Raw genomic sequence first — 10907 nt, 5'->3', positions numbered from 1 at the left:
AGAGAGAGAGAGAGAGAGAGAGAGAGAGAGAGAGAGAGAGATACAGAGAATGGGGAGGGAGAAGGAAAGGGGGAGAGGAGAGTTTTCAGTGTTTCATATTCACGCAATTCCGCCAAATAATATTGGAACGGCCTCACGAAAAACATAGCTAAATAATTTATTTGGTATATTCGCAGATTCTAAAGAAGAAAAGTATATTGTTAATTGTAACTTAAGATAATTCCGCACGATAGCGCTAAACCAGAGGATAATTCTGCCTCCAATATCGTTAGGCAGTGAAGGTCATGTGGCTAAAATAATGTCCCATATGAGTGCTCCAAGCGCTATTCTCTTGAGAAGAATTGCCCATACGAGCGTACTAAATGGAGCTATAACTCTTCTTGTAAAGTGCAGGCCGCAATTTACGGTGGAAATCTAGGCGCCGTATAATAACTATCGAATTATCATTACACAATTACTAAAGCGCATGCGTTCATACGCATCGTTAAGCTGAACCTCATGTAATCCGTTTTCATCATGCTGACGCACGGCTTACGTGTACGCGTGCACGTATCAATCTTTTAAATGCTTTTTCCCTCTTTTTTTCGAAAAACCGTGTACGTCCGATAGAATTACTCGATGAATGTTCGGAATTATTGCAATACAGGTATTGATTTATGCATGTATATATTTTACGTATTTCTATGCGTCGAATGTTTTTAAATGCAAACATATTATATGCGATTCGGCTTTGATTGGTAACTGTTGAATATTATGAATCATAACAATAATATATCAGTTATTGTATTTTACGAATCATAACGATGGTATTTCATTAATTTCAATATCTCATCACCATTCCATTGATTTTTATTGCAGAATGAAGTGGTGGCTGTGGCGTTAGAGGCTCTGTTGAGTAAACGTGAAGCACCTTTCCCAATGTCAGCGTCATTGTGAGTATATTTGTTACCATTTCTCCATTAAAGCGCTTTAATTCAATTAAAGAAAGTAAATTCGATTAAACAGACTATTAATGTTAAACAATTTAAACGAAAATTCAAATCGCGCTCATATATATGAATAATGGATGTTATTTGTATTTAATTATATGATAATACACGCATTAATTGATAACATTACACGCGTATTATTTCACATTTCAGAGAAAAGCTTCTACGTAATGTTGTGGAGGAAGAGAATTATAACTTATTAGAAGACATTTACGAGACACTGAATTACGATTGCGGTAAGATAATGTTACCTCTATAATAAGATAATAATAAGTAATTAGCGTCTGTTATATAAAAGAAAGAGGAGAATATTTAGTGCAGCATTGCGGGAGGAATTGCATTTAATACATTTTATTCGTCTTCATCATACTACGTGAACTATAGTTACTCCGCGATCGAGCGAATGTCTTTTATTAGCATGGAAAAAAAATTTTCCTTTTTACTTTAATTGTATAATACATCGGAGGTGTGAGCTCTATCGTCACTCGAGGACTCTCTCCCCATGCCAATAAAGCGGCAAATTTAAAATAAAAAAAGATAGCACGTGTCACAAAGTAGCTCTGGGAAGTTTACTGTTACGCTAAAACGGTTGCCAATAAACTCGAGCGTGCATGTTGTGGTATTTCTACGAGCGCGTCGTAACCGTCCATCCCGTCGCAAAGAAGATCGATATACATATCGATTTCAAATAAGTCCCCCATGCCTGACGTTTAACGCGTGGATCGCGTGTTCGGGCAACGCAACGTTAAGACAACCGTCATAAAATATATCGGACAATTTAATTTCGAAGACTTATTGAACCACTGGTACGTTGTTTGCTCAAGGAAGAACCCGGAACGAGCGTTTCAAGACTCGCTATAGGGATTATTTCAAGAAATAATGGATTTGTGAGAAGAAAATATGGAATTTTATATTAACCAGAGTTTCGATATATATATATATTTTTTTTGATCTGACATTATCTGGATATCCGATTATTCCGATAGTAAATAAATGTGACTTCAAATTCAGGTTATCCGGAGATTCAGATTTTCCAAGATACTCGAACAATAGAAGCATCGAATCCGAAAGCGGATCTGGATTTAAGTTCGCAGCAGTCTAAATTTCTCTCGAAAATTTGACAAATCGATAAATCAATTTCAGTTGCAATTTGCTTAACCTGAAACGATTGTGACAATTTTTGTATTTAAATAAAAATTATTTCGCGGGTAATTTTGTTGTTATATTGATTGATTTTTTTATTTAGGTTTGTTTATTTAACTTAAATCCGAATTCAGTTCTGGATCTCAGGTTTGGATTCGGATAACTTCTTATGGTCTGAACTTGAATCTAAATAATGCGATTTTTAACCGAGTTAAAAAAAGGAGATTCTCAGTTTGTGCTGTATGTTTGGTTGTTTGTATTTTCCTTCATAATTCGAAAATCGTTAGAGATAATGAGATAAATTTTTTGTAGTTTACTCATTTTATTATTTACATAGTTCTTAGATTAATGTTAATTATCTGGGCTTGTCTGAGTGATTTAAAAATTAGATAACTTTTTTACTTTCTTAAACATTTGAGAATATCTAAAGATACAAGATAAAGCTTTTATTTCTAACAGATTTAGAAAAAAACTTCTTTTAAGCAAATTAAAAAACAAGCTCTTAATAAATATTTAAAAAATACAAAATAAAAAATTTTTTACAAAAATGAACTTACCTTAAAAGCCCTAAAACATAAAATCATTTTGACTCAATATTTATATGTACTCATAATCCTATTCTAATATTCTAATAATATTAGAAATCAGCGTGAAAAAAATAAATTAAGTAGGTAATACTAACTATATATAACTGTAGAGAGATAAATAATAAAGGATATGATCATTTATTTGATCAATCAGATTCATATCAATCAGATTCACATCAATCATTTTCACATCAACTTCTAATATCGTCAGAATATTAGAATAGAACTGTAGTTAAAATTCATTTAAATGCGTTAAAATATTGCTTATTATTGTTATTATTCCTAAAATACAGAAATATCGAGTCAGAATTATTTTATAACTTTTAGAGCTTTTAAGATTTTTAATCGCAATTTTTTGAGTTTTTGAATTAAACCGATGGAGAGATTTCGAATAGAACCGATCTCGGATATTCGAATAGACAGATATTCAAATATTTGGAAGATCTGATTTATACAATTCACTTCAAAGTAAGAATTTTAATTGTTTGGCGGTTGCACTATTCTACCAAATGGAAATTAACTTAATGGAAGGACACTTACTTTTTCATGGTAGTATCAAACTTCATCTTTATGCAACTTTTGTACTTTTCTTCTTTTTTTCCTTAATTTGTGATTACATGTCAAGAACATTATTGTTCGTTTTAGTTTTGCCACATAACTAACAACGCGAAAACCTGTTAATACACGCTTGACCGACTTTTTAATTGAATGAGTACAGAATAGCGCGAATCAATCGATATTTGCCGCGTCTCAAATGAAATATTTAGTGGCCGAGTCAGTAACAATGTAACCCATCGATTATCCAATTGGTAAAGTACCTTTCTTGCTAGCACACGCTTTTAGTCCCATTGAAAGAATTAATGAATCTCCGTCGGGAGTGGCCAAGAACGAGCTTGACATTAGAAGAAATAAGGACGTTATAAACGACCGAATTTCATATGAGCATCTCGAAACTCTAATGCGATTACTTTGTTTATTATTATACGACGTATAATCGCAGTAAAAATTAAAACGCAAAATGTTCCTATTACTGTCGCAAACAAAACTTTGGGGATGGAGCGAGGTAGTTATAGTTCTTCACATTCAAATTATTCTAGCTGTACTAAACGCGCTCGCTCCGGATCCCTGGTTACGCGTTTTCCTTTCCCTAGCAACTGCACAGCGTCGCGCAATCTGGCGCCATATGATAATATTTTAATTTTGTCCCGCGTTTTAATACGCCTGTCACATGCATTTTTGGCTCTAGCTTAAAATGCAACAAGGAAGATAATTTTTGCGAGAAGAAATAAGGCTTACATTCTTTTAAACGTGAAAATGTAGTAAACAAAAATGCAAAATATTTGAATATCTGAACACGGAAAAAAATTATTTGGTTGATTTAGCAAATCTATACCTTACTAAACAAAATTAAACAAAAATAGAAAACAATCAAACAACAAAATCAATAAAAAATCAGATTTGCTACTGTACTAAAGAAATTATTATAAAAATAATTGTTAACCTGCTTATAGAGCAAATTTTTGTTGATATTACTTACTTTTGATCTTACTTACAAAACCATTTTATATTTTTTCGCTAATTAAAGTTTGCGAAAAAATGCATTAATTTTATTAAACAAATTATGTACTTATCTAGTACATAATAAATGAATATTTTCTTAATATATATGTATTTTTTTAATATTTATCTTAATACGTATATATTTGGTGAGTGCGGAAGTTTTATGATAGATTTCATAATTCAAAAATAGACTAAGTAATTTTATTAAAAACAATTTATTCATTCTACCAAGTAATCCTTATCATTTGCTACTGTCTTTCGCCAACGTTCTAGCAGCATTCTTATATTTCTATCATAAAAGATGAGCTTTTCGTTTAAGCGAAAGTTAACGAAGAGACTGGCTTTTCGTTTAAGAATAAAGAAATGTAGTTTTGTAAATTGTGAAAAGAAAGGTATTTTCTACTATTCAAACTGTTTTGTAACAATACAAGTGATAATCTGATGGAACAATATCAAGAGAATGCGGCAGAGATATAATAGATATCCCAGTTTAGCTTCCTTTTTCGAGCTTGCGTTACATTTGCATTGAAGTGTGAAGTCTTCCTGTTTGGTCAAAACCGGATGTTTTTCTTCAATTGTTGCCTTCAAATTGTCCAATTATTGACAATATTTATCGGTATTAATCGTTTTGTCAACGAGGAGTAGTTCATAAAAGATCACACTTTTACAATCCCACCATACAAACAGCATAACCTTTCGAGAATGCAGACCAGCTTTTGACATAGGCTGACAGTGTTCATTGTTCTACTTCCAAGTCCGTTTCCGTTCTACATTCCGTTCTACATTGATATTGGATTCATTTTTCGTCTCCCGTCACGAATCAATCCAGAAACGTATCGGTTTTTAGTCAACTAAACAAGGAATTAGAAACTCAGTTAATTTTATTCCTTTCTGTCAGATTATGCAGCACCCAAACATCAAGTTTCAAATTGCAATCAAGTTTCTTTAAAAACTGAAATACGATCGATCTGTTAACGTTTAGCCTCTCAGTAACTTTCTGTATTGAAATTCATGAATTGATTTCCACGAAATTGTGCACAATCTCGTCATCAATGTCAGAAAGCCGATCGAAGAGTGACTGATTCTCAAGATTAAAATTATCCCGTTTAAATTTTACGAACTATCTATCACAGATTGGAATTGACATAGTATTCTCTCCAAATACATTACAAATGTTTTTCACGAAATGTTTGTTGCTCTCTGAAATTCGTACTTTTTTTTATAATTAAACGCAAATAGATTTTATCAATAATCATTTTTTATTTTACTTCAAGACAACTAAACTGACCCAAATCAATCCAATTCTTATTGATAGTAATAGCTAAAAATATATAATCATACCATCAGTATATAATATATCTACATATTTATAAGTGCTATCGTAAGACTGGCGAGGAATTGGGAAACAATCACGATATCTTTGAGAAATCTCATCAAATTTTTCCATATATTCACCCAATATTTACATTTTCCCCATACTCATCCAATATTTACATTATACTATTTTATTATACTATTTATACTATTTAGATAAATATTCTAGATATTCCAATAAGCAGTTTTGCTTTCACTAACTTCTATTGCTAAAGCAACTAATGATTTAGCTATAATAAAATTCATTAATATATATCAAATTCTTTCTTATACAATAACAAAAAGCTTAGTTGCATATACATAGATAAAAATATTGCTGTATCAATAGCATCAGTTTAATTAGAACGAATTTTCTTGATCCAATAGCAGTATTATTAAATCAAGTAAGTCGTACTATTGTTTTAATAACTCGAGTATTTACTTTAACAATATAGTAGTTTTAAAAAACTTGACTCAGTCACTCACACAAATGTACACCCACTTCAAATAAATAATTACTTTAATTATTTGTTTACTTTTACTAGTTTAATTATATATGCAGTTAAAATAATATTTTTATCTATAATTGAATAAATATAGTTTTTTCAACCAAATTTCCAGTCAGCCAGTTATATTTCAGCCGTCAGTTATATTGCGCAATGTAATTAGCACAACTCAACGATGCAGATAATTTTGTTACGTTTAATACGAATGTACTATATTAGGTTAATTTATGTAATTTATTTCATTAGCAATATTGTTGCAAATGAATAATTATTGTGAAATATTCTTAAATGATTCGTATTCACTTTCAATTAGAAATGCTATTACATTAATTGTGCATCTACTTGATTCAATGAAAATGCAATCATCAACGCTCTCTCTTAACTTCAATTTTTGTAATTAAAATTAAATTTTTAATTTAATATTTTGCTAAAATATCAGAGTTAATTTAACTACATATATTGATGGTTTAAGATACATAAGGCTTAAGCAAAATTATTGGTGCATAAATTATCAAATATCGAACTTGTTGACATCTTATTCGATCTTCGAGGTCAAGCAACGTCGATAGGATAAATAACCAGGATGACCCAAGATTTAAAAATGCACGAAAAGAAAATGTATATATAGTCTATTTCAGAAATATATGGCCGATCTTTAGAAATATAATACACTGAAGAAAAATGTTGTTGAATCAAGAACAAAATGTTGACAACCGAAAAGAGAAATTGAATTAACTGTTTATGTTTGTAGCATTGATCGACATAATATTAACGTTTAATTGAACCAACGTATTTTATCTTTTCAACATTTTTTCTGTGTATACTACAGCTTTCCGTAAATGATTTCTTTGCAAATGAATAAATATACGTCAAGCGCAGTATCACTTCTTCCTTATCCGTTTCGCGTCTTTACTCGTTTGCTTAAACTTTGTAAACTCGCGCGTTAAAGTTCCGAGACAGTTATCTGTCGTCAGAAATTAGGAACCGTCGTATCGCGCAATATCTTTATCGATGCTTCGATCACGAAACTTGATACGATTTTAACGAGGATACCGTTGCGAGGCGAGTAAACGGCATAAATAGACAGGTATGTGTGAGGGTTTCCTGGCGTTAACGAAGGAACCTTCAGATAGGTAACACACACTTCGAGAGATTAATGAACTAGATGAGCCTGGTCTCGGAAAATCGTGTTTGCGATGTTATACCGTTCGATGCTACACGGACCGGGTCATGTCTTATGCACGCGAGCAGCGGCTTATTGATTCAATCTCGCGCTCGATGATAAACGCGTTCTTCTAACCCTCGATCCCAATTTTAAAAATGTATCAGCCCCCTTTTTGAATTTAACACGCGTTTCTACGTTTCTTCATCATTTTGTGAGAAAAACTCTCTATTATAAATTGTTGGAACATAACTCCATTCTCTTTCTTTTTCGCGAATTCGGTTGGGACTGCCAATCCATTGCGCGAAAAGCGAAGCGAGAGAGGCGCGAGACACTGAATATTTTATCGGTACTACGTATGAAGGAGAAAAAAGCTTGCCACAAGAGAAACAAAAAATTATTCCGCCCTATAACTCATTCTTCACTTTTCATGTCGTGAAAGCGCTTCCTGTGACGTTTAGGTTAGACCTCGAACAATAACAGCATTATGCCTCGGGGTTATTGTATATTATATCGTAACACAATTTCGCAAGTTCCAAGTCGTATCCAAGCGATCAATATTTTTATCACTTTTTATCTTTTAACCCATTAACCCCCAAATATGCTGAAATTTTACGTTGGTTTGAGCCATTTATTTTATTATGGAAATGAGTCCGTTGTCCGTAAAGAGTACCGATAAAAGAGTACCGAGTAAAGAGTTATTTGTAAAGAGTACCATTCCTACCAATTTCGATGACGCTCTATCGAATTAAGAAATTTAAAAAAAATCGCAATTTATGCAAAATTTTTGCAAAATTGAAAACGCGTGTTTTTAGGGCTAATTTTTTCATCTTTCGCTATTTTATCCATAAAAACGTGTTAGTATCGCTCGGGAAAGTACCTAAAACGTATTTCCGATACTTTAATATAAAAATATGCCATTTTCAGGTATTTTTTTTAACAAACATGGCGGTATCAAAATGGCGGTCGATTTGAAGCGTTTAATTCGAATTTTCGTTTATATTTAGTTATCGAAATTGTTTTACTATGTAATTACTATTTAAATTACTATATAATTTTGTAGTAATATTGACCCTAAAATAATTTCGATAACCAAATATAAACGAAAATTCGAATTAAACGCTTCAAATCGATCGTCATTTTAGTATCGCCATGTTTGTTGAAAAAAATATTCATTGCATATTTTTTAAGTTAAAGTGTCGGGAACACGTTCTAAACACTTTCGCGAGCGATACTTACACGTCTTTATGAAAAAAATAGCGAAAGAAGAAAAAATTAACCCTAAAAACATGCGTTTTTTATTTTATTTTGCAAAAATTTTGCATAAATTGCGATTCTTTTTTTAATTTTCTCAATGCTATTCGATAGAGACATCGAAATTAGTATTTAGTAATTAGTAGTTAGTATTAGTAATTAGTATTAGTATTAGTAGTTAGTATTAGTAATTAGTAGAATGGTATTCTTTATTAACAACAGAGCTCATTTCCGTAGTAATATAAATGGCTCAACTCAACGTAAAATTTCAGCATTTTCATTTGGGAGTTAATGGGTTAAAGTCGTGTTTCTTCTTTAACAATAGCATATTTTATATATTACATTTTAAGTTTTTATATTAATAATGATTTTAACTAATAAAAACACTCTATAAGGTAAAAGTACCGAATGATGACCCAAATGCTGACCCAAATAGCACCACCTTAACTTGTTTCGTACGCGTAATAAAACATAGCTGAAAAATGTCAAAGAATTCCGAGAAAGCAATCGTAAAAGTATATCAAATAGCTCCGTCAAAGTATATGAAAATATAACATTATTTTCCGTGAAAGGCAATTTCAAAAGCTCATATCGAGAATCCGTCACTTTTGACTATCTACAACTGAGTTTGTTCTTGGGGATGTTGGAGTGTCTGTAAAACTGTAATTGCTTTTACGTCGTCCAGACTGAACCGATCAGAAAGCGTTTTTGCACGCTTAAAGTATTCATTGAAATACACTGCGCAGATATAATCTTTTAATCAAAATCGAAAAAAAAATTTTTAATTAACTGTTTGCTAGCAATTCGTAGATTATAGGAAATTTCTTCGATGCATACTAAGAAAATAAAATATCTGCGCAGTACAAAATGTTCTGAAGAATAACCTCCAATTTTCAGAAATAGAAACTTTAGAAAAGCATAATTTGTCATGAAAAATTGCTATTACTTATTGCTAAGATGTAGATAAAACAGAGTAGTTTAGATGTATATAATAGTTCACGGATACTGCGATAGTGGCGCTAGTGCTACAATTAGTTGCTATGGGTACGTTCGGAGACTCGCTAGTGGCGCTATTAAACGTTACCGTGTCATTCTATCCTTGTTGTATTTTTAAGGAGCGAGAAAGATAGAAGAACGCGGTAGCGTTGGTAGCGTGTTTCCCGAACGCACCCCATAACGAACTGTAGCGCTACTGAAGCGCCAAGCGCTATAGTTCGGGCACTCCACATATACACGATTCTTAGCTTGTGTAAGTTGCGCCTCACACACGTACAACCTGCGGCACGTGTCTTATATGTGACACTTCTAAAAGTGTGTTCGAGAAGCTGGCTATTAGCGCTATTCAACGCTACCGTGTTATTCTATCTTTGTTGTATATCTAAGGAACAATAAAGATAGAAGAACGCGGTAGCGTTAGTAACGTGCTCCCCGAACGCATCTTAAGCAGATAATAACAAACGACAAATAATCAGTTTCCGAGAGCAATAAAACAGTTGGGATAGGAAAGAAGGAAAAATAAGACTAATGCGGGGACAAAGAGCGAAATCAAAATGGTATATATGTCTTAATAATTGGGATCAGAGGGGTCCCAGTAAGCAAATTGAGCGCAGATTGGCAGCAAATTTGATCAAAAACCCACAGCAAAACCATAGCCATCTGTGTCTACATTAGGCTACGGTTTTGGCGACAGATCTTGCTGTCGGGCAATTGGTGCCAAATTTGCAGCAAAAACCGCACAAAGCTTGCAGCGCAGCAAGGTCTGCGCGGTTTCTGCCGCCAATCTGCCATCAAATCCCTACAAGCTCTGCGCGGTTTTTGCTGCAAATCTGCAGCAATTATCCGACAACAAGCTCTGCCGCATATCTGGCGGCAATTTGGCAGTAAAATTTGATATAACAGATTCTGCATCAAATTTGTTATTTATTTGCCATCAAAAGTTGATAGCAAGCTCTGCTCGAAATCTGTTCGCGCAGGTTTGGCTATCTGGGGTCTTTTCCAACGTGTACTGTTTGTCAATATTTACTGCCACATGAATTATTTTTTTACTTGCTTCCCACAGTCGTCTTATTTCGTCGACATGTGCTGCTTGTCACTAATAATTACCACATGCATCTATTTAGACGTATATAGTAGTTCTGACAAGTAACACTAGGGAAGTGATAATCACCGATTTTCCTGAAACTGCGCATACAAGTAGTTCTTCAAAAACTATTAGACACGTATTTTTTTGTTTTTCCCCAAAAACGAATTTTGAGGTAGAAATCGCCCCTACAAATTTTAGTGAAGGGGTAAGAGGTACTTTACAAACTGTTTGTAGGATTCGTATGAAATTTGGTATCTAAGGCTTTTTGGC

The 10907-nt window shown here is 32.9% G+C and overlaps 1 protein-coding gene across 1 annotated transcript in view; it reads left to right on the top strand.

Moving 5' to 3' along the window:
* LOC116842087 (head-specific guanylate cyclase) overlaps positions 1-10907 on the top strand; it is a 100260-nt gene that overhangs the window by 25414 nt on the left and 63939 nt on the right. Inside the window, exons 2-3 of the mRNA XM_032810791.1 lie at positions 859-932; positions 1143-1225. Of these exons, the coding sequence (XP_032666682.1) occupies positions 859-932; positions 1143-1225 (157 nt within the window). The remainder of the gene's footprint in view (positions 1-858; positions 933-1142; positions 1226-10907) is intronic.

The sequence above is a fragment of the Odontomachus brunneus genome, unplaced genomic scaffold (genome assembly GCF_010583005.1).
Source record: "Odontomachus brunneus isolate Ranch 3 - 2012 unplaced genomic scaffold, Obru_v1 Obru_scaffold_002, whole genome shotgun sequence".
NCBI lineage: Eukaryota > Metazoa > Arthropoda > Insecta > Hymenoptera > Formicidae > Odontomachus > Odontomachus brunneus.
This window is presented reverse-complemented; position numbering and strand designations above follow the sequence as displayed.